The 24986-nt window shown below is 42.5% G+C and overlaps 1 protein-coding gene across 2 annotated transcripts in view; it reads left to right on the top strand.

Moving 5' to 3' along the window:
- Positions 1 to 18223, top strand: part of IL17RA (interleukin 17 receptor A) — a 38153-nt gene extending 19930 nt beyond the window's left edge. The window contains exons 4-12 of one of the 2 annotated variants that reach the window (XM_084809300.1): positions 219 to 346; positions 1504 to 1630; positions 2796 to 2843; positions 2924 to 3084; positions 4534 to 4611; positions 9688 to 9799; positions 11288 to 11389; positions 12529 to 12567; positions 13657 to 18223. In XM_084809300.1, the coding sequence (XP_084665426.1) occupies positions 219 to 346; positions 1504 to 1630; positions 2796 to 2843; positions 2924 to 3084; positions 4534 to 4611; positions 9688 to 9799; positions 11288 to 11389; positions 12529 to 12567; positions 13657 to 15086 (2225 nt within the window). In that variant the 3' untranslated portion in view covers positions 15087 to 18223. Of the gene's footprint in view, positions 1 to 218; positions 347 to 1503; positions 1631 to 2795; positions 2844 to 2923; positions 3085 to 4533; positions 4612 to 9687; positions 9800 to 11287; positions 11390 to 12525; positions 12568 to 13656 lie in introns of both variants that reach the window. The other variant, XM_084809299.1, reaches the window with a different exon arrangement.
- The last annotated feature ends 6763 nt before the right edge of the window (positions 18224 to 24986 follow it).

The raw sequence follows: 24986 nt of genomic DNA, 5'->3' as shown, positions 1-24986 counted from the left end.
CTTAGTACATCTACTGCAGGCTAAAGCAGTCATATGCAGAAAACCCCGAGCTTGCTTTTTCCTCCTTCTCTATTCCTAAACCAGTGATGAGAGATATTTTCCCCTCCATAATCAGGGGCTAGACTGTAATGTGAGCATTGCATGTGCAGAGGCGACAAACAGAAATAAGGTGTTTCTTTACCAGTCCTGTTTCTCTTCTCTCTCCCTACACCAACCAGCAAGCGTTCAGCATCTCAAAGGGGTGGAATTGGCTGTGCTGCAGGTGAGCAGTAACCAGCAGGTCTGTGCTCAGTTCGACTTTCAGAATAACCTGTCATTCCAAGTCCGTCCAAATGATGGAGGCCGGGTAAGTGATCATGGAGGTATTTCAAATGTTTTATGTTGCCTACACAAGGTATAACATTTCCAAGGCAAAAGAATAGCCTTGTAATTAGGCCCCATTGCCTGTAACAAATAAAAATTACTTCATTGTGGCCCTGCCGAGTGTGAGCTGTGAGTAGCCGGTGCAGAGCAACCACAGTGATCCACTTTGTTTACTCACTGAGGAAATACAGTGGAGCAGAATGACCATACTCTGTTCCTGACAGGAGAACAAAGACACACAGAGGTCATACTGGGAGCAGGCACAGCATAGGGAAAGAAAGAGCAAGAGCATTAAGACTGGCTACTGCCAAAGTCGGGAAAGCAGTATCTTTGCTGCTCCCACCTCTTCCATTTGTTGCGGAAGCAGGAACCATCTTGCTCAACAGTAGGCAATGGCAAGAAAGATGTGCAATGCTTGTTGCTGACATTTCCACTTTGACAGGACCGCAACATTGACTGTAAACATTGCTGGCTATTTTGAAAGGGAGGGACCAGAAACTGCATGGGAAAGAACAGTATTTCTTGACAGTCCCTGAGGATGGAGGTGCTCTTCTCTTCCTTGAACATGCCCACTGTTCTTGCCAGCCTGTAGAACCCTTTCTTTCCCTGTTTAGCATCTCTTTACCCCCAGCCTTCTCACTGCCAGCTGTGTTATAGCAGGCATGAGGGGAGAAGCATTAGCAGAGCTAGGCGAGGGACTGTGAGTCAGCGGTAGAGCTCAGGCTTTGTATGCAAAAGGTCCCAGGTTCAATCCCCAGCATCTCTAGGTTGGGCTGGAAATATTCCTGCCTGAAACCCTGGAGAGCCACTGCCAATCAGATTGTAGGCGGTACTGAGCTAGATGGGTCCATGGTCTGACTCCATATAAGGCAACTTCCTATGTTCGTGAGTGAGGGGATGGTCCTTAAAAACTTACTTCTGAGGCTGTTGTAGACATACTACCATTTATTTAGTCCTTTGCAGTGTGTTATGCACGGTACAGAAAGTACAAATAACAATCCACCTCCATACGCCTGTATCTTGCTTGTGATTTATTTATTTTTTTGGCTAGTGTAGCCCTAATATAGCAGTTCAGTAGAAGATCACTTCTTAGCTTCAGTGCATTGTGTATCTGTTGAAAGATCTCTCATCTCATTTCAGTGGAATTTCTCTTTCAATCGCTTTGAAGTACAGCCAGGTCAGATGTACCAAGTGACTGTCCATCATTTGCCCAAATTAAGTACTCTGGGAGACCATAACAGGAAATCCATGGAATTCACAGTACCAGGTAAGGAACCCTCTTGTCATGGCGGTGATGTGATTCGTTAGTGGACTTATCATATTGTGAAATTATGTTGCTGGACTAGCCTTAGATTAAGATATGACTAGGTGATGGTTCTGATAATTTTTGTTATTTATATAGCACTACAACTAAGTGTTGTACAAAAAGTGCTTAAAACTAAGCAGCCTTATCTACAGGCTCACAGTATAATATATAATGACAAATAAGAAAGGGAAAGAAGACTCCAGAGGCAACATGCACTGGAGGAAAGGCTTGCTAGGATGAAAATGCCTGTGCATTTTTAAGCACTTTTTTACATACAGGAAGAACGGGGCACTCCCAAGTGTCAGATGAGAGATAATTTGAATGACAGGAAATAGATGAAGAAACCTTAGGTTTGCAAAATCACAGAACCAACAATAGTGTTAGCTCACTGATCCTAACACAATTGGCTTGCATTTCAGTATGACTCTTTTTCAAGTGTTCTGCAAACTAAGCGCAATATGTTTTGCATTTTCAAACAACTCTGCTCATGTGTCAAAATACAGGCTGGCAGTATTTCCAAAAAATCTCTTAACGATATTGAAATTACTTTGTGTCAGTGCTGAGCACTTGTATTTTGAATGCCTCATATGGGAGCCTGGTGAATCCATCCTCCCCTAGGAATACTGAACTTCCATTGGCATCCTGGCAGCTAAGTCTACTTCATAGTCACCTCCCATGTAGACACTTTCCCTGAGCTTATGCAACTATGATAATAACCATTAATTTTGATGGGAGAGCCCTGCAAAGTTCAGGGAACTCCCAAGAATTCTGTTACTTGTATAGGTTGCCAGACTAAAGGTGCCAATGTTTACCAGGCACTCAGATTTCTTCATCCCTAATGATACTAAATTGATGAGATACTAAATTGATGAGGCTTCAAGTTACTTTTTAAGACCACAGTATTAGTGACTGTGGGCAGTGTTTATCCCAAATTAAACTTCAGATCTAGTTACCTCTGGAGGCTATGAAAAAATAACTTAGTTATTCCTCTCAAGTCACTCTGTGTGTTCATCCATTTTTGTCAGTCCTGAGCTAATAAACCTTGCTAGGCAGTACCTACCAGGCACTGCTATTGTATCATATCATCTTTCTGAACATAAATTCACATTTTCTCGTTTTGTTGTAGACTGCACAGATCCTTTCATAAAAACAACAGCACCATGCCTGCAAATAGGTAATGTGTTTTTTTTAATCAGTTTGGGTGGAAGTGTGGGAAATGCTGTTTGATGTGCTTGATGACCTTTCTATGTGCAGGCACTCTGTGGGACCCCAGAATTGAAGGCGAAAGCCTAGATGATGGTTCTGTGTTGGTGAGCTTTAACCCAGCAGTGGAGTCAGCTAGTTACCTCATCCATGTGACCAGTTATCAAGAAGGTGAAAAAGAATGTAAAAAGGCCACACACAAAATATCCGAGGTAATTAGCTCCTCTCCCTCTCTTCTTGAAACATTTACTTCAGAAAGCAGGCTCATATTCGGAAAGCTTAAATTCAACTTCAGCAATTACTTGGTTCCTAATTATTAATACCACTTCGATTTGTTCTTCGGTTCCTGTCAATTCATCAGAGCTGACTGTAAAGTGTTTCCCCTCCTGTTCTGCAATAATAGTCTTACCTGGGTTACAAACAGATTGCCTGGAATTCTGGTCCTTAAAAACACACCCCCAATCCCCCAATTCTAAGATGTTTTAACTACAAAATGTGAATCCTTCATTAAGATGAAATTATGTGCTTTGGACAACTTATTTGCTTCATGCAGTATTGGTATTTCTGCAATTTCAGAATGTGGCATTTTGTGTTAAAGTGCAGGAATGGGCTTATAAATCCAGAAAGATAAACACCTGAAGCCAAAATATGAGGTTGAATGCTATACTAAACAAAGATCTTCTCACCAAACCATGGTTTTAAGTTGGTTTCTGAGTCTGGCTTGTTTGGAAGCCGTAGTTCCCAGTCTGCACATAACAGGAACCTGTGGTTAACTGCAGCTTCCTGGCTCCTTTGTTTATGTGAAGGGAGGAGCAAAAGGGCTGCATGCATGTGCACAGAGCTCATGCGCATTTGATTGTCCAAACTAGGCCATGGTGTTTGTGTGTTTTTCCCACAATCAAGATTGTGCTTAAGCTACAGGATTCCATGGTTGTAGGATATATTCTTTATGCCATTGAGCCAGCCATGTTCACTACAGTCTGAAATATATTTTTTGTTCTTTATTTTGATGCTAAGAATGCAGACCAGACTCATTCATCTCGATTTTCGTCTCACCCTCTCTCAAAGGCTCAGGATGGTTTACAACAAAAAATATCCCCCAAAACATACCAGCAACGTACTAAACTTCGGAGACCATAGCCCTTTTTTTAAAAATCATAATTGGAATAAACATCCCAAGCTAGAAGACCCCATGGGAAGTCCAAAATCACCATGGTCTTTGTTGCTCCTCCACTGTTACCCCACCCCCATCCCCGCCACAGCATTTAGCACCAAATGTATTTTTTGAACACTTTGCAGGGGCACTTCACACAGAATGCATTGCAATAATCCAATCTGCGTATGACTAAGCCCTGTATAATCATGGCTAGATCTGCTTTCTCCAGGAAGGGGCACAGCAATCAAAACTGGACAAAGGCACTCCTAGCCCCAGCAACCGCCTGGACATCCAGGAGCAACACTAGGTCCAGCAACTAACCTTGAGTTTGTGATAAAGTGTACTTGCCCTCTGATTACTGTCCCTGAGCCCTCCTATGCTATCTCAGACACAACGTATTTGGTCACAGATTTACCTCCTTTTTCTCAGTGTTGCTTCTCCTTTCTCCTGATTTCTTTCAAACTCTTTGTGACTTCACCTTGATACTCCATCTTGTATCCTGCAGGAGGGGCTGCAGCAGCGACAGCATGTCACAGTCAAACTAGAGAGAAACTTGAAGAGTTGTTGCAAGTACAAAGTTCAGGTAGGGTGTAGACTGCATTTCTTACTCAAATAAGAGGGGGAGTGATCCTGTATTCCATGCTAGCAGTCATATTGTAGTTATTCCTACACTGAAGGCTGGGGAGGCACCAATGAATTAGAAGAACGTTGGGCTGCTGACAGCGTTTTGATAGTGTCTTGCTATTGCCTTCTTCCCCATGGCTGTATTAGGGACCCAGCCATCTTTGTTTACTCTTAGCTACATGGGTGTGAGATTGTAGGATACCCACTAATTAAAGTTCATATTGGATACAAAATAAATAGGAGAACGCTCAGTTAGGTTATAATTGACTATTGTTTACTTAGAAAAATAGAGCAGATAAAACATATACAAAATACACAGTATTTTAAGACATACAGGATATCATCATAGAAAATTCATTAGTTAAAGCTTAATTATATAGTCTAATGCCATTACCAAAATATGTCTTACCCTCAGCCTGGAAGTTGAGCTTCCCTCTAGTGCAGCTGAGTTGAATAGAAGCTACTTTCCTTAAAATCTAAGCAGTTCTCTGAAGCTAAGTATTTCCCCAGAACAAAATTTGTTGTTCTGGCTATTAAGCAATGATAATAACATGGGCCCCATACTGTATTTTGTTAGTCCGTGAATGTTCTAGTAGCCATTTTTTAGAGAAGGTTAGATATGAACCAAGAGCTTTTAATTTAATTCTTAGAACCTACCTTAACGCAAGGCCAGATTTGAACTGAGAACAGGTGTGAGCTGCAGAGCTCCTGGAGTCAACATATTTTTCATAATGTTACAATTCTTTCCTTAGTTTAATGTGGAGGAAAAGTATTTAAGAAAATTACTTCTTATTTACTTGTATTAAATGTTTTATTAACTCATTTTAATTGTTTATTTGTGAAGCCCCCCTTGTTCATCCTTCATTTTAAAATGACACTTGTTTTCTTTTTCTGAGAGTATTGTGGCTGAATGCCTCGACTTGTTAAGATAACAGTACCAGTAGTCCTTCAGTTTTCACTTTGCTAAGGTTTTGAAGAAGTTTTTTTTCCTTCAACCTGAGGCTTTAAGATGTCCAGGCCTCAAAGAGTTCTCTGAATCTGGGTTCTGGATCATCCAAATGCTATCACGTTACTTCTTGCTTTTATCATATGGCTGGATCTTAAGATGTGTGTTGTTGTTGTTGTTGTTGTTGTTGTTGTTCAGTCGTTCAGTCGTGTCCGACTCTTCGTGACCCCATGGACCATAGCACACCAGGCCTTCCTGTCCTGCGCTCTCTCCCAGAGTGTGCTCAAGTTCATATTCATTGCATCGGTGATGCTATCTAGCCATCTCATCCTCTGCCGTCCCCTTCTCCTTTTGCCTTCAGTCTTTCCCAGCATCAGGGTCTTTTCCAGAGAGTTTTCTCTTCGCATTAGGTGGCCAAAATATTTGAGCTTCAGTATCTGTCCTTCCAATGAGCACTCGGGGTTGATTTCCTTTAGGATTCACTGATTTGACCTCCTTGCAGTCCAGGGGACTCGTAAGAGTCTTCTCCAGCACCACAGTTTGAAAGCATCAATTCTTCGGTGCTCAGCCTTCCTTATAGTCCAGCTCTCACAGCCATACATTACTACTGGGAAAACCATAGCTTTGATTATACGAACCTTTGTCAGCAAAGTGATGTCTCTGCTTCTTACTATGCTGTCTAGGTTTGCCATAGCTTTCCTCCCAAGGAGCAAGCGTCTTTTAATTTCATGGCTACAGTCACCGTCTGCAGTGATCTTGGAGCCCAAGAAAGTAAAATTTGTCACTGCTTCCATTTCTTCCCCTTCCATATGCCAGGAAGTGATGGGGCCAGATGCCATGATCTTCGTTTTTTTAATGTTGAGTTTCAAACCAGCTTTTGCACTCTCCTCTTTCACCCTCAACAAGAGGCTCTTGAGATCCTCTTCGCTTTCTGCCATTAGGGTGGTATCGTCTGCATATCGGAGGTTGTTCATCATTCTCCCGGCAATCTTAATTCCGACCTCTGATTCATCCAACCCGGCGTTTCTCATGATGTACTCTGCATATAAGTTAAATAAGCAGGGTGACAATATGCAGCCTTGTCGTACTCCTTTCCCAATTTTGAACCACTCGGTTGTTCCATGTCTGGTTCTTACTGTCGCTTCTTGACCCTCGTACAGGTTTCTCAGGAGACAGGTAAGGTGGTCTGGTACTCCCATCACTTTAAGAATTTGCCACAGTTTGTTGTGATCCATACAATCAAAGGCTTTAGCGTAGTCAATGAAGCAGAAATAGACGTTTTTCTGGAATTCTCTTGCTTTCTCCATGATCCAGCGAACGTTGGCGATTTGATCTCTAGTTCCTCTGCCTCTTCGAAACCCAGCTTGTACTTCCGGTAGTTCTCGGTTCGCATACTGCTGAAGCCTAGCTTGTAGGATTTTGAGCATCACCTTGCCGGCATGTGAAATGAGCGCAATTGTGCGGTAGTTTGAACACTCTTTGGCGTTGCCTTTCTTTGGAATTGGAATGTAAACTGACCTTTTCCAGTCTTGTGGCCATTGTTGAGTGTTCCAAATTTGTTGGCATATTGAATGCAGCACTTTAACAGCATAATCTTTTAGGATTTTAAATAGCTCAGCTGGAATACTGTCGTCTCCACTAGCTTTGTCGTTACTAATGCTTCCTAAGGCCCACTTGACTTCACTCTCGAGGATGTCCGGCTCAAGTTCAGTGGTCGCACTATCATGGCTATCAGGGACATTCAGATCTTTCCTGTATAGTTCTTCTGTGTATTCTTGCCACCTCTTCTTAATCTCATCTGCTTCTGTTAGGTCCCTGCCTTCTTTGTCCTTTATCATGCCCGTCTTTGCACAAAACGTTCCCTTGAGATCTCCAATTTTCTTGAAGAGATCTCTAGTCTTTCCCATTCTGTTGTTCTCCTCGATTTCTTTGCATTGTTCATTTAAGAAGGCCTTCTTGTCTCTCCACGCTATTCTCTGGAACTCTGCATTCAGTTGGATATATCTTCCCCTTTCTCCCTTGCTTTTCGCTTCCCTTCTTTCTTCAGCTACTTGTAAAGCCTCATCAGACAGCCACTTGGCTTTCTTGCATTTCTTTTTCTTTGGGATGGATTTCGTTGCTGCCTCCTGAACAACGTTACGGACCTCCGTCCATAGTTCCTCAGGCACTCTGTCTATCAGGTCTAATCCCTGAAATCTATTCCTCACCTCCACTGTATATTCATCAGGGATATGATTTAGGTCATACCTGAATGGTTTAGTGGTTTTCCCTACATTCTTCAATTTCAGCCGAAATTTTGCAAGAAGCAGCTCATGATCTGAGCCACAGTCAGCTCCAGGTCTTGTTTTTACTGACTGTATAGAGCTTCTCCATCTTTGACTGCAAAGGACATAATCAATCTGATTTCGATATTGACCATCTGGTGATGTCCATGTGTAGAGTCGCCTCTTGTGCTGTTGGAAAAGAGTGTTTGCTATGATCAGCGTGTTCTCCTGGCAAAACTCTATTAGATTTTGTCCTGCTTCATTTTGTGCACCAAGGCCATGCCTGCCTGTTATCCTGGTGATTTCTTGACTTCCTACTTTAGCATTCCAATCCCCTATGATGAAGAGGACATCTTTTTTTGGTGTTAGTTCTAGAAGGTGTTGTAGGTCTTCATAGAACCGATCAACCTCAGCTTCTTCGGCATCATTGGTTGGGGCATGGACTTGAATTACTGTGATGTTGAATGGTTTGCCTTGGATTCGTACTGAGATCATTCTATCGTTTTTAATATTGTACCCCAGTACTGCTTTTCCCACCCTTTTGTTGACTATGAGTGCTACTCCATTTCTTCTACGGGATTCTTGCCCACAGTAGTAGATATGATGGTTACCTGAATTAAATTCGCCCATGCCTGTCCATTTTAGTTCGCTGATTCCCAAGATGTCGATGTTCAGTCTTGCCATCTCATGTTTGACCACCTCCAGCTTACCTTGATTCATTGATCTGACATTCCAGGTTCCTAAACAATATTGTTCTTTACAGCATCGGATTTTCTTTTCCCCACCAGACACATCCACAGCTGAGTGTCCTTTCGGGTTTGGCCCAGCCGCTTCACTCTTTCTGGCGCTACTTGGAAATTCCCTCTGCTCTTCCCCAGTAGTATATTGGACACCTTCCGACCTGAGGGGCTCATCTTCCGGCGTCATCTCTTTTAGCCTTGTGATACGTTCCATGGGGTTTTCTTGGCAAGAATACTGGAGTGGGTTGCCATTTCCTTCTCCAGTGGACCACATTTTGTCAGAACTCTCTGCCATGACCTGTCTGTCTTGGGTGGCCCTGCACGGCATAGCTTATGGCTTCACTGAGTTACGCAAGCCCCTTCGCCACAACAAGGCAGTGATCCATGAAGGGGAAGATGTGTAATAGTCCTTTTTAACTCCCCTTAGCCTGGGACAGCATGTCAAGTGACACATGGCAGGCTGTGGTAAAGAGAATTATGGTAATCCAGTTATGGATCTGCATTCCTCCTCGCCTTTTTGGGCACCTGTAATCTTTTAGCAGAGCAAATGCTTAATCTTAAAGTGCTAGAAACCAGTTAAATATATCAAAAGGAAAATGTATCATTTGACTTCAGGGGCACCATTTAGGGAAGTCAGGGGGTCAGATCCCCATCGCCCTCTCCTTCAGACCACATTATCTTAACTGTGCTTATTACAAGGTATGACGTAACCATAACAGATTCTTTTAACAATGCTGATATCTTGCAGTTCAATCTTGAATATATCCAACAACGTTTCTGTGAACCTTCCCTCCCTGCCCTACTAAACTCTTTTCTCCCCCTCTCCTAGTGCCCAAAATGGTACCCTTGTACGATTTTAATTCCAGACACTTCTTGACCCTTCCTACATTTGGAATGGCAATCTAAAGAGGAAAAAATGGAATGGATGACTTAGAGGTCAAGGTGCTATGAGCAAACAAATAATGCTGTTGAGACTAAAGCTAGCAATTGCACTTAATTTGGGTTTTGCTCTTGAAACATGAAATGTTGGGGAATGAAGGCACACATTAGCTGCTGAGTTGCCCTCTTCTTTCTCTTTCCTCCAGATCCAGCCATTCTTTGCAGCTTGTGCCACAGATTGTATAAGACATTTTGTTTTCATCCCATGCCCCCTGCCTGCTACCCTGCCTGTCATGACAGTTGATGACACAATAAAAGGTAAGGTATGGACTTAATTTGAACTTGTGTAGCTAAAGAACAGTTTTGGGATTTTTGGTAACAACAGAAAAAAGGTAGAATACTAGAACTGGAGAGTCTCCAGTATTTTGCATATTTTTATGTACACAAATGTTTAAATTAACACATGTAGCTGGGCACAAAGGAAATGTGATACCTAGAGGATTGGCAGTGGGACCTTTCCTCTAAATTGGTTGGGAAACAATAATAGTTTCAGGGGCCAGATCCCCCTCCCGCAACCCTCCTATGGGCCCAGTTATGTCAGGGGCAGGGCATCGTCCTCTGACATCATCAGGTCCCCAGCCACAATGCTAGCTGGCTGTTACTTGGGCCATGGAGCCAGCTTTGCTTGTCCCTCACTTTCCCCACACAGGGAAAGTGAGGGACACTTGGCCAGTGCTTCCAGGGTGCTCCTGAAGGTGCTGGCTAAATGCCCTGCCTGCTTTCCCCACCTTGCAGCTTCTTCCACTGGGGATGATGGGGGCAGGCAAGGGACTCTAGAGTGCTGCTCCCCCAACTAATGAGCATGCTAAATAAGGGGCATCCCTTTATTATCTCCAGACTGTGATAGGAGACAACAAGGGGATTCCTCTCCCTGCCTCCTTCCAATGCCCCTGGAACCTGCCAGGTCTGGGCATGGGGCTTTGAGAGAGGAGGGGGCAGGGCTGCAGAGGGAGCCCAAGCCTCCGCAGGACAGATGAGGAACCTCTGCAGGCCAGAGGTTCCCCATTCCTGTTCTAAAAGATAATGCTTCAAACTAGGAACAATGTGAGCAACAGCTTCAATGGAACTGAAGCAAAAATTGCCCTCCCTCCAAAGGATAGTAGATGTGACTCTGCTGTTGCTTTTGTACCATGAAGATGTAAACTAGGGGCGAAGTTCAGTATCAAGGGAGCAACATTTATTTATTTATATGTTGCTCCACATCAAAAGATTTCAGAGTGATGAACAGCAAAGATAAAAGAATAAAAGACCATGTTAAATCAATTAAAACATTTTAAAAAGAAACAAGTTCTGATACGACTGCATTTAATAAACCATAGCTGGTCACTTAAGGAAGTCTTCAGGAGACAATGATGAAGGACCAAGACCCTATTCTAGCCCTGCTGGGGTGGGAAGATGATTGCGCTTGAGAACAAATATTCTTTCTGTTAAAAACGTTTGGGGATATAAAAACTAATGGCATGATGCATGTCCACACCTACCTGGCCCATGTCTTCAGTTATATTGAGCTGCTTTGGAAGATGGCATAAGTTCTGATAAGCTGATAAGCAGAATTAAAAATATAAGAAAAAATATGCCATTATTTATTATTTCTGAGCCAGAGCAAAGTTCTTCTACTGCTTCTTGGCCCATTTCTTCTCAGAACAGAGTTTTTTTAATCTACCAAGCAGTTCAATACAGTATTGCATTGTTTAGTAACTGCAGCAATGGAAATGTGCCCTATGGTATTTTCTTCCTGTGTTACAGATTATCTTTCAGTGGCACTGCCCTGGGGCCTCACTCTCATCTGCATTTTCCTAGTTTTGTCAGCTGTCGCTTTAGCAATTTGCCTCCTTCGGAGGCCAAAAGGTATGGAGTATGCCATAAATGGGGTGGGAACGTTTTGCCAATTTGTTATTTCCCACCTTGCAGTTGTACCTTCCTGGAATAGCGTCCACTGGTCACTGGGTCTTCAACTGCCTATCAGGGGATTAATGTAATATACTGATAAAAAGTGATCCAATAGGAATGCCTTGTCCAGCCCATAATTAGGTAAGTTCCATTATCTATGAATCCATGCTCAGCCTGCACAGAAGTTCATCACAAAGTTGTAGGAATATCCCAAGTTCCATGGAGGAAGAAGTTAATACCGTATGCTGTATCCAAAATCCTGACATACTATATTATAATACATAAAGTTTGTATTGCATTTTACAGAGCGAGGGACCATAGCTCAATTGTAGATCACATGCCTTGTATGCCGAAGGTCCTCAGTTCAGTCCCTGGCATCTGTAGTGTAAAGAGAAAAAAGAAAAGGATCAGATAGCAGGGGATGAGGAAGACTTCTTCCTAAGAGCCTAGAAAGCCACTGCTGGTCACAGTGGACAATACTGGGCTAGATGGAGAAATAGTCTGGCCTGGTCCTATGTTCCTAAGTGCTTCACATTTATTATATTACATTCATCAGTAATCCTATGGAGTATGTTAGTTTTATTATCCCTGTAGTGCAGACAGGGATTGAGAATGACCTAAGGCTACCTCACAAGATCATGTCAATGGTGAGATTTAAACCAGGGACTTCATGAGTTTCTTCACAATGCTCACTATTATGCCCTATGCTAGACATGTTCTGACTGTCAGTTTCTTAATATTTGAAGTTGCCTGACTATATCTCGTCCCCCTTATTCTCTTGTATTTAATTTCAAGTGACTTCTGCTAACCAAAATTTAGATGGGACATAGAAGCTTCTCTTGCCAGCTCCATAAAGTATGTACAAGAGCCCCATGCATGTTTTGAACTTCAGGAAGATTTGGATGAAAGAATGTGCTAAGTCTTAGGAGAGAAGAGTCATCAACTGCCCACCCTTCTCTTCTTGCATGTACCTGAGCCTCTAGGTGAAGGTGGCTAGCAGCTGGGTCCAAGAGTTGCTGTCTCATCAAAAGTAGCTGTTATTCCTAGACCATTAGAACTTCTAATATGTGTGTGTGTTCTTCCTTCCCTCTTAGTAGCAAATTCTGGAACAAGCGGTAGTGATGGTACACACCATGGTAAGAGAGCCTTTACTTCTAATTACTCAGTGTTGTCTTGCAATCTGGAATCTGGGAATCTGTGTTGGATTTAGCTGTGAGAGGGGACAATGCTAGCTCTTTGCTTTCCTAAAACACATGCGTACGTGTGTACACACACACACACACACACACACACACACCCATGGAGAGCTACCAAGTGCTGTAACACTTTATGGGTCACTGGAATTCTCAAGCTGTGAAATTTTTATACTAGCATCAAGAACTGTTGCTTTCTGAAACAAAATCCTGTAAGCAGCACAGGATTTCTGCACATAAGATGAAGATGGATCTAATTGTTTTGCCCATCATGTGTACCTTGAAGCAACTTTATTAGCTTAAAAAAAAGGGGGTTGGACTTCTGCCTTGGTGAAATGTTGTAATCTGTATTATTAGACAGGACACTGCATAACTTCACAATATTTACAAATGTAAATTTGGAATGTTTTTAGCTTTGGGGTTGAATTTGAAAAAAAAGATCTTGGAGATGAAAGAGAAGGTATGAGAGAGGAAGGAATGGAGAGTGTACAAATCTTGCATTCTTGATGACTTAATGATTAGCTCTCCATACCCTCCCTTTTAGTTTTTAGGATTTTTTTTTGGCACCTCTCACATATTAAGGCATTTCTTCACTCCACAATGAGCTTAAAACCTAAACAGTGTTAATGCATATTCTCAATCAAATTTGAGGTTGCATACCTGAGATCCAGCAATTCCTTAAGACTGTTATGGAATAACCACTATCCCTGGTTCTGTGGTCACCATAACTAATGTAGATTTTAATTAGCAGCTGAGATCCATAACTGAATTGAGATACTGTGGAGAAACAAAAGGGAGGAAGGGAATCCGCCCTCTTACCACCTTCTTAAAATAATCATGATTGTGTGTTGGTGATTAAATTGTGTTTAAGGCATAGCTAACCTGTGCTAAATTATCTTGAACATTTGCTCCTGAATTCTGTGCAACATAGAATGCATATACAGTCTTGTTTTTTGCACTCCTGTTTTTCATGTATGGAGTGCAGTGACTATAACAGAGTGTCTTTTAAAAAATAACATTTTAATTTTCCAGATCGTCTGCCTTTATCACAGCCTCCTCCACCCCTAAAACCCCGTAAGATTTGGATTGTGTATTCTGCCGATCACAAGCTCTATGTAGACATTGTGATGAAGTTTGCTGAATTCATGATGACCATCTGTGGTACTGATGTAGTCCTAGATCTGCTGGACGAGCGCCAGATATCCGAGATGGGGGTTGTACGCTGGATTACTCGGCAAAAACAGGAAATGGAAGAACTATCTTCAAAGATCATCATCTTGTGTTCCCGGGGTACTCGAGCTAAGTGGCAGGCCATGCTTGGGCGAGGGGAGGTAGCTGTATCTCTCAAGCAAGATAACCTGCTGCCAATAGGGGACATGTTCACTCCAGCACTGAATCTGATCCTGCCAGACTTTAAGCAGCCCGCTTGCTTTGGCATGTACCTAGTCTGCTATTTTGAGGGCATAAGCAGTGAGAGAGATATTCCAGATCCATTTAACGTCACCTGCAAGTACCAGCTGATGAACAGGTTTGAGGAAATTTACTTCCTGATTCAGGATCTGGAGAAGTTTGAGCCAGGGCGGATCCATCAGATTCCTGAGATCTCACATGAAAAGTACACTGAAAGCTCCAGTGGCAGACAACTGAAGGAGGCAATTCAGAAGTTCCAGAAATTGCAGACTGAGGACCCTGACTGGTTTAAAAGGGAGAATGTTTGCTCTGAGGATGACCTACAGTCTCTAAATGGGGAACTCTCTGAGGAATTAATATCAGCTGAGGGAGGAATTCTGAAGCAGCAACTGCTTCCACAGGAACCTGACCCCGACAGCTGTTGCTTGGTCAACCTCTTGGTCAGTGAGGATGACGTAGGAGCCTGTAGGCTGCTACCCCAGCCTCTACCACAAGACGATCTAGCATTCCAAACCCTGGTCATTCCTGCTGATAAGACATCTCAGGTTCAGGTGGTAATGCCAGTTCCCTCTGCAGAAGAGAGAAAGATACTCAGCCATCAACTGTTGACCAATGAAGATTGGCTGGAAAGAGTGCCCCTGATGGAAGCTAGCATCCCAAGGAGAAACAATGTCATTCTTCAAGAAGACCTGTACTCAAATCCCCAGCCCCTGCCAGTTGATGTGAGGCAGCAGCTGGAGGGATTGATGTACTCTCTCTATCAACAAAGTATTGCCCCGTCTGATCTCTCTCTGTGCCAGGAAAGTGTTAATGAGCAGCAGCAGCTAGTTTTTGATAAGTCTTGCAAAGATCAAAGACAGTCAGTACAATCAGACCAGGGGTACATCTCCAGATGTTCTCCTTTGCCTTCTGATGGCCCTATGGAGGAAGAGGAAGACCAAGAACAGGAAGGACATGGATCTGCTGGGCTCCTCTCCCCAGATGTCTTGGACAGTTTAAAATGTCTCCAGCAGCAGCTGCTTTTCCAGGATATTCAGCAGAACTTCAGCTAGGAGCACATGGGAGGGAGGATGGAGGTGATGTGGATCTCCCCCCAGAACATGTTCTGTGTTTGCCAAAGAGGAAGAGAATATTGGATGGAATGCAAACATTTCAGATGCCCTCCATCAGACAGCCTTGTGCATCCTTATAGCACACACCTTTGTGAAGTCTAATGGGTAGGAGAGCTGACTGACAATATCCATTTGGCTGGTGGGCTAACCTACCCATCCATCCTGCCTATAGTATGTGTTGGAACATCCTTGTGTGATGTCAGAACTATTGACATTGCATCCTGCAGATTAACACTATAAGCTGCCATAAGAACATTCTCAGAGAATGAGATGAATGGTCCAGATATCCCAGTAGTGGCCTGCAACATATATTACAGGAGTTAAGAGTGGAAGAACATGGGGCAATATTGGCGCAATCCATTTTTCATAACAAATAACGGATTGTTATTAGCAAGATATAAAATTATTAAGATGAAAACATAAGAAAAGCCCTGTTGGGTCAGACAAAAGATCTGTCTAGTCCAACATCCTGTCACACTGTAGTGAACCAGATGCTTCCAAGAAGGCTACAAGCAAAAGCCTTCCCCTACTGTTGCCTGCAGAAATAGTTGTCAGTAGCATATTGCCTCTCAGACTAGAAGTTCTGTATACCTATGACGGCTAACAGCTACTAATAAGTCTGTTTCCATAAACTTGTCTAATCCTCCTTTAAATGCATCTAAACCAGTAGCTGTAATGTAATCACAGCTTGTGGCAATGAATTCTAGCAATTAATTATGCATTGTGTGAAGAAGTACTTTCTATTATTCATCATGAATCTGTTGCTGATCAATTTCATTGCATGATTGGGGTGGGGGGATCTCTGTCCACTTCATGCACAATTCTATAAACCTCCATCATGTTCCTCCTTAGTCATCTTTCTTTTCTGAATTAAAAAGCCCCAAATACTTTAGCTGAGCTGCAACCTTGATCATTTGGGTTGCCTTTTCTGCCCCTTTTCCAACTATTTCGATATTATTTTTGAGTTAAGATGACCAGAACTATACATGGGATTTGAAGTGCAGTCTCAACCATAGATTATTATATAAAGGCATTAAAGTACTGGCTGCTTTATTTTCAATCTCATTTTCCTAGTAATCGCAAGCATGGAATATTCCTTTTTCACTATCATGGTGGTCACATTTACACTGATCAGTTCACCACAACCCCATTATCTGTTTCCTGAATAATCTCCACCCTTTCAGACCCCATTAATTTATATGTGGTCAGAATTTTTTGCCCCAATATGAATCCCATTACATTTGCTAACTTTAAGTCACGTTTGCCATTTTGTTGCACATTCACCCTGTTTGGAAAGGTCATTTTTGGAGTTCTTCATAACCCACATAGCTTTTCAGCCTCCTGTATAAATTGATGCCATCTGCACATTTAGCCATCTTGCTGCTCACCCTCAACCCCAGATCTCTAATGAACTCCAGATAATTTACAAATGATTAAGACAAATGATCCACATCAGGACAAATGTGTTAGGTCTTTTTCCTCTGGAAGTATTGTATTCTATGCTATTTTAATCTTAGGGTCAGTAAGGTAGAATGCTCTTGTATTGATCTGAAGTCCAGCATTAAGTAATTGCTCTGCCTAATTATAAATGCTGCATTGATCAATTTGCTTTTATACCACAAACAGTTCCAGCAGGGCTATCTGGATTTAGGGATTTTCTAGCAAATTGCAAATGAGTTTGCAGCTTCGATGCTGAAGTTATGTTTGATGCCTGTTCCACTGAATTACTTCGTAACCCATTCTGGAGACAACTCAGCAGTATCCTTCAATGTACATGGGTCATGGCTGGATATTTTTTTATCTCTGCCTTTTCCAGTTGTAGAGGGGCCGCGGTGGCTTAGTGGTTAAGACGCTGAACTGCAGACCGGAAGGTCGGCAGGACAGCAGTTCGAGACCCGAGTGCCGCGTGACGGAGTGAGCTCCCGTCTTCAGTCCCAGCTCCTGCCAACCTAGCAGTTCGAAAGCAAGAAATTGCAAGTAGATAAATAGGTACCACTTCGTCGGGAAAGGTATCAGCGTTCCGTGCACCTCGGTGTTCAGTCATGCCGGCCACATAACCACGGAAGCGTCTTCAGACAGCGCTGGCTCTTCGGCTTAGAAACGGGGATGAGCACCGCACCCTAGAGTCGGACATGACTGGTTGGGGGCACCTTTACCTTTTTTTTTTCCAGTTGTAGCTTTTAATAACTTGATAATGCAAACTAACAATGTCTATTTTGTAAGCATTTTGCTGGCTCTTTCCTGTCACTTGAACCCACTTCAAAAGGTAGAGATCATGCAAAATGTGATTGCCCACCTGCATTCTTTAGTATCATTGCTGATTCTACTACCTCAGCACTTTGTCACTTCATTCTGCTGCCTGTGCAGAACAAGACTAAGTAATTAAAGCAGGGGTGGGCAACTTGTGGCCATCCAGATAGATGTTTTGGGCTACAACTCCAATCAGCCCTAGCCAGCATCACGAATGGTGAGGGATGATGCGAACTGTAAGGCAAAGCATCTGGTGGGCCACAGGTTGCCCATCCCTGAATTAAAGAACACCATATTTTAAGTGGTGTACCATTGAAGCTTTTTGTTCTGTTTTGCATTTGCAAACAAGATGTTTTCTTCCTAGGAACATACTGTACAACTGAATTGGTTTAGAGACAGTTGAATAGGTGTTAAAACCATTGTTGACTGGGAGTACAGTTTTCTACCAAAATATTTATGTAGAGGAATCAGCTGTGAGCAAGTCAACCTAAGATACCCATGTTCAAATTTTGGTTGAAACTGAGCTTCTTGAGGGTCCTTTGTAGAACTTTATTGTTTGCCTACATAAAATGGGGATGATTAGCTGGATGATTTAACTCCGCATTTTGTATTGCACAGATTCTATGTAAATAGATTGTTCTTAATATGACGTAACATAGAACATTTTCTCTGTAAGTACCCAGATTGTTTTATATACTTTTTATCAGAAATCCTTACAACAATCCTGCAACATTCTGTATTATTTGGGGGCAGAGAGGAGGGGAAGAAGCTATAAGAATGTTCTTTGTAAGACCACCACTGCCACAACTAAAGTAGCTTTATGACTGCTAGTTAATTATAGGGCTGTGTTTTGTTCTGTAAACTTAATATGAAAGTGTCCAATTTCCTATCAGATACAAAATATATCATCCTGAAAATCTTAGTCATTACCTATATATTTATACTATGGATAAATATATATATATATATTCATGTATGGGTATAGCCCAGATCTAAGGCTTCACTAGTCACTAGCATGAAAGATTAATGTCCTGCATATTTTTTTCATTCCTCTGCCATAGTTAGGATTACCTGCCTTCTGGGCTTCCTAACCCCACAATCACATTCCTAGTGTATTTCCCCTCTCCTATAGTCCCAGAAGAATTAAAATTCCTTTGAAATCCTGGTATGGGTAGTGTTACCTTTTACATATTTATTCTGATGGCCTTCAAACCTAGGCAACGATTGAGCTAAAGTTAAGCACTATTAAAGCCCCAATTATTTCAGTGGGAAAGAATAGTGCTTAACTTTCTGATTAAGATCTATGCCATTTAAAATGATTGACTTAGGGGGATTGCACCCTTGGTCATCCTTTGGGTTGATAAAACCAAGAATCATGGCAGGTGATGGTAGTAAAATAACTGCTAAGATATAAGGAACAGTATGATGATGTACCAGTAGTAGGAAGCCATCAGTGGTGCCGAATTCCTTCTAGAAGCAGTCTTGTCCATTGAATTTTGAATAATTAAAACCAGATTGTATATGCTTTGATGTATGTGCAGAGAATAAGTTGACAATGAGCTGGTAGACTGCTGAGCAGGTAGACTGGATGGCACCACTTCAAGCTGCAGTGGAAGAATCTAGTTTTGAAGTTCCTTCAAATAAAAACTCTGTGCAAATAGAAAACTAGTGCAGCAAGGATAAAACTTGTATTTCCATTTATATGCCAACAAAAAATGTTTTTGTATTTGCAGGGAGTTCTTAATGATACGGTAGCACACAAAAATCTGATCACCCACCTGCAGTCTGAAGTGGCATAGCTGATTCTACCACCTCAAACCTTTTCTGCTTTTAAACTGTTGGGTTCAGAAACTCTTATCACACATCAGAGTTAACAGACAACCAGACATCAACCAAATTCAGTTGCTTGCATTTATTTTATGAACAAAATCTTGTTTTTTAAAAAATAAAAGCTCTGTTAAACTTGTGAAGATGCTAAGTTTCCTTGTCCTTCTCTTTGCCTCTTTAATTTCCTCAGGACAGTTGTTTTTATAGTTGCTGTCTCTATAGTTGCTGTCTTGCCCTAAAAAGGAAAGTTCACAGCTTCCTTCAGTAGTTGAATGCTCAGCCAGAACTTGTATATCTCCTCTCAAGCTTGGTTCCAACCATTTCAATAATGCTGATTTAGGCTAATACAATTGCATAACAAAGGAGAAATGTGTAAAAGTTGATTAAACATTTAACAGAACCCCTTTATGGGAATCTTGGTTATTCAAAATCTGATAGGCCAAACACAATGTACATCCTCCCACACTTGCACTGGATAGCAAAGATGGTGCGAAGAACCATTCATAAAGCCAGATAGACAGATTACACTAAGTGCAACTGCCAGTATTTTCACCAATACAGACTGTGTGTGATAACTTTAAAATGTACTTTATGACACAGTGATTGTTAATACTCATTTCCAATACTTAAGAAATTGGCATTAGTGAAATGTTAGAATACTGATGCTGCAAGTTAATAAACCCAGCCATTGCAAATGACAAATGCCCCTGCTTAGATTTTTGTTGTTCAGTCGTTAAGTCGTGTCCGACTCTTCGTGACCCCATGGACCATAGCACGCCAGGCCTTCCTGTCCTCCGCTGTCTCCGGAGTGTGCTCAAGTTCATATTCATTGCATCGGTGATGCTATCTAGCCATCTCATTCTCTGCCGTCCCCTTCTCCTTTTGCCTTCAATCTTTCCCAGGATCAGGGTTTTTTCCAGTGAGTCCTGCTTAGATTGTCTCCTCTTAAAAAAGCAGTCATTGCACCCATCTGGTATTTAGGAGCTGGAGGAGATGGTTGGCTTTGGCCTGTTCCTTACCCTTGCTCCCTCTGCCCTATTCTATAACTCAGGGGAACCTTTTTCATCCTGAGGGTCAAATTCAGTTTTGGAGAAACGATTGGGGGTCACATTCCAGTGGTGGGTGGGGACAAAACTACAAAAAATAACCAGCAGGTTGTAACTGAAAGCTTTTACTGGCAGTAATGCCTTAGGCATTTCAACCTTTTAGAAGGGGGCAGGAGGAACTGCACAAAAGCCAGAAAACCATCAAATGCTTTGTGGTTGGGGAAAAGAAGGTGGGGCCAAGCAAGGAGGCATGGCCATCTGGGGAACCCTGGTAGGTTGGAGTTGGACATCAGGAGGGCTGGAATCAGACCTCAGACCTGAGGTTCCCCATCCTTGCTATATCTATTAGGTGTGATTACTGCTTCTTTACTGGGGCTCTGTGTGTATAGCATTGGCACCTGGATCAGGAAGAGGAACTCTACCCACACCAGTCATTTGTATGAATGGTTCCTCATCCTGCTAGGACTGGGTGTGCAAAAGCCTACTTCCACATATTTATGGTGCCTACTTAGATTGTGGTGAAAGTATTGTAGTTAGGTTAGGACCTATGTACAATAAATTCAACACAATCCCACCTGCATTTATTTTATGTATGGCATAAAAGAGCTTTTAGTCTGCCCTCCCCCCAGCCAACAAGATTCCTTAATTTAACATACCTGATAACCAATCACAAGTGGAAAATGTTCCCACCCACCCACTTTACAGCAATGGTAGTTTTGTAACTGGCATATAACCCACAAAGTACTTAAATGTGCAATTTTAACTTACGATGGGAGTGTGCCTCTTGGAATGCAAATATCGGCTATAATTGCTTGTAACATTTGATTACTGCACAGTAGATTGCTTCATAGTGGATTCTCTCTCATTGGAACGAAGTGAAGGATTGTATATGCACCTCTTCTTTTTCTCTGGTAGGAAACTAGCATCTCCACTAAAAGTATCTCAGAGCTTCAGGGGGAAAGTCCACATTACTTAAGTTTTACAATCACAGTCACAGCACCAAGATTGTCCAGACAAATAGAAAGGAATTACTGGAGGGAAGGCCTCTGGCCAGAATTTCATACAATTATCTTTCAAAAGCTCTGCTTTGGGACCAGAATAAAGCACTGGTGAGAAAGTCAAACCATAGTCCTCACTCCGGTAACAGCAATGGACTGGCTTGAGATCACTAAGCAGGCATCTCAAAGTGACTAAGGAGTGAAGCACCCAATGAAAATCACTATCCCATAAGTCAGCATAGAGTGGAAAGGCAGAATACAAACAGTAGTATAGCAGTGCTTGAGGCCCAGATTCTTTATCACCTACTCTGGCTTTTGTATCATTCCTCCATAGTGCAGTAACTTGACTGCAAAGAGGAGTGTGTACCAAGTAAGGAAAAACATCCCCTGGCACATTCTGTGTCACCACAGGTTTTGGATAGTGGTTGATGAGTACTCCGATCTCTTTCCTACCGAGGTAGCGTGGGGAAAAAACTTGGCATTGTTCAATACCATGCCCAATAACTGGAACCTCTGAAAATTCAAGTCTGTCTTTAAAAAAAAAAAAAAATGCTGGATAGAGGTGGATTCAAGACTTTCTTTCTTGTTCAGTGCCACCTGCCTACATGTATAGCAACATGTCAGTTAACAGCTTAAAATCTGCTCATGGAATGTTAAAGCCAAAGGCAGCTTGAGTCCACCAAAACAGGCTGTTCTTGAAGAGTATGCTTCCTTCTCCCTCAAACAACGCTGGAGCCACATGCAAACCAAGAAGCATGGCCATATGGGGGAAAGCACTGGGGATCTTGCCAAGATACCCAAGCTGCTGCTTGTGGCCGTTGGTAATGTGATTTCTCTCTGCCAGTTTTTGTTCTATGTCAGATTCAAACTCACAGAAAATACCAAGCAGCACCAGTAAATAAATACCTAGGAACAAGGGAATGTATTAGTTTCCTTCTTCCTTTTATCACATTTGCTCTACTCAATGGTCTGTTTGCTTGTAAACCAACCGCTGTTGACTCCATATATTTAAGTGAGTGAAGACTGTCCAAAAAACAGAGCACCAATTTCTTAAAATCATGCAAGTCTATCCCCAAGAAAAATGAGAGCCTCTGCAAGTAGAGATTGTTGATAGACCCTGTTATCACCGGTGAGTTACATGTCTCAGTTGAGAAGAGTGCTTAGGCCCCTCTGGTTAAAATGAGACATAACTGTTCCATTTGCGCAAAGTCAGCATATGATGCAATGAGGTTCAAGCGCAGAGGTAGAAATGTTCAGCACGGAAAAAGAAGGCTCCTTTCTTCTTAAAAAGACTGCAGATACCATCCTAATCCCAGAAACGTCCCCAGTGAGGGAATTAGCTCTTGGAGCTTGAGGGACAGTAGCTTTTGTGAGCTTTTTTTACAAGGTACAGGAGAGTTAAAAGTTACCTCTTATGGTGGGACAGTCACATATCCCAAGGCCTGACATACTGAAGCCATATCCAGCACAATCTCTTCCTAAATCATCATTGGGAACCATCAGGTATCAGACAAGTCAAAACTGTGTGGTCATGGAGCATGTAAGTGCTAAGGGCAAAGTGAAACTCCCAAGGGACACCAGTGACCATGCTAAGATTATGATTTAGCCCACAAAGGTGCAGATGTGGCTGTATCTCTAGACACTGAAAATTTAAAAAGAACCTGAAGAAGGAACAAGTGACCTTTCCTGAGAAAGGGGGTTCTTGCTAATCCATCTGTCCTTACAGATGGTTTTGATCTTTTGTATTGAATTTTCCTCTGAGCAGTTACCAGAAAGAATCTAGAAAAGGAAACAACTGTTAAGAAAAATGGTGCCCTTGATCTGCTCTTGGCTGAAACAGCTGGTACAGCTACAGTACCCTGAGCAGTGATGCTAAGGAGAGGCACAAATTTTTGAATGACCAAGGCTTAATTTTCATTGAGATGGTACACCTGTGTCTGGGCTGTGCCACTTTAGCCTACAGGTGGGTTTTTATATTACTGAATGTTCCCCCATGCTCCAACCCCCAAAATACTGTTTACAGAGAATTGGCAGGAAGAGGGTAGGCTAGAACCCTTGCTCCTTACGTAGAAGGCATTTTTGTATGGCGGAACATCCGATCATCTGAGCCCTTACCTGCAGTTTGAAGTAGTACAGCCCACCCACAGATTTACTAAAGGGACTAGGCTCAACTTAGCACCTTCAGTAGATCTCCCCTCTTTGTTCAGCATTGCCATTATGGCTGGGCTACCCTCTGCTGCATGTGCAGCAGCCCAAGGTAAATAAGGAGAACCTGAACAGCTTACAATAACAGATCAGGCAAGTCATAGTTCTAGTAGGATTCTCCCAATAGTTCAGGTGCTGGCTGTCCCTTCTCCTCCAATAGGCAGTGGTGATAGGAGGCACCTCAGTAAGGAGGACAGGTCAGAGAGTGAGGAACCTGGCCAAGGCTAAGAAATGGGAGGGTAATGGGTAATCTTTTTTCCCCTCCCTGTGGTTGATAAGACCAGCTCATGGAAATGATGGGAAAGACACATTCAATCCAGGAGGTGCAATTAGGTAGTTAAACAACACACCCTTTCTGTCTTGATGTCTGTAATCCTGCATGACAAAGAAAGATAAGGGGTCTGTAGCCATAGCGTGTTAAGAGAATCTACAGAATAGGAATGATGGGGTGGGGGTGGGGGTGTTATGGGTCAAGGTGTAGAAGCAAAGGATTTTGAATAGTTTATGGGAGTAAGGATCCAGGATGGGGAATATTTTAAAAATAAGCTTATTTCTGCCATCATTAGGGCCCAGTGGATGGTTTGGGAGTGCCTGATGCTGCAGCACCAGTGAGGTTGGGTGGCTGATCTCTTAGACAGATCATTGGGAGCCCCTCTACAAAAGTAGATTATAAGATTATTTATCTTTTAAACTGCCATTAAAGGGCTCCGGAAAAAATGGGTATGTAGGTAGGGAAGAGATTTAAGGCAAGAGTAGCACAGGGAATACATCAGGAGAAAACTTACAATTAAAAAACTAAGCTACTTCATGTTATGGATGAGGTATTGCTGCTGCCAGGAATCGAAACCAAGTGGGCACCTCTTTGCACAGTTAATCACTTCAGTGAAGTGCGGGAGGGGGGCATATGTTTTTGGGCTACTTCTAATTGTGCCAGGGAGATGCTGTTCACGGGCAGAATCGACTCAAGGCAGCATGCACTGCTTCATTCAAGAGCATCTGAAGAGAGATGCCCATTATGCATTTGGGTTCCCAGTAGAAAGCACATCATTTGGCTAAACTGTAAGCTGGGCCTTCTGGATGAGATTAGCAGTAGATCTGTGAACAGTGGGAGCAATATAGGAGACCTAAGTAGTGTTTGGTATTAAAACGAGGGTAGGGAAACTGCAAAATAGGTACAGATTGGAGTCCCTGGATGGATTTTCCAGGGCAAGGGCTGAACAGGTATAAATTGTTATGCCCTGGAACTGATCAACAAAGTTAGGGGGTGGGGTGGTAGAAATTGGGTCAGGTATACAATTACTGTCTATTAACGGGCCTGGGTTTGGATGGCTGGGTCCAACTGAAAACTGTGGAGAATTATACATAGAAAATAACCACAGTGGGTTGGGTACCTAAATTAGACTGATGGGGAGTATAGCTGTAAGGTAAAGATGAGCACTCAGCTTTCGGGAAAACTCTGCTTTTCCCAAGCGGGAGTCCTCTAGTTGTGTTGGGCAACAACTCCCACAATTCCC

Source organism: Heloderma suspectum, chromosome 7 (genome assembly GCF_057233095.1).
Source record: "Heloderma suspectum isolate Gila_16-S chromosome 7, 16-S_ref, whole genome shotgun sequence".
NCBI lineage: Eukaryota > Metazoa > Chordata > Lepidosauria > Squamata > Helodermatidae > Heloderma > Heloderma suspectum.
The sequence above is the reverse complement of the archived record's forward strand: the minus strand, read 5'-3'. Positions and strand labels throughout refer to the sequence as shown.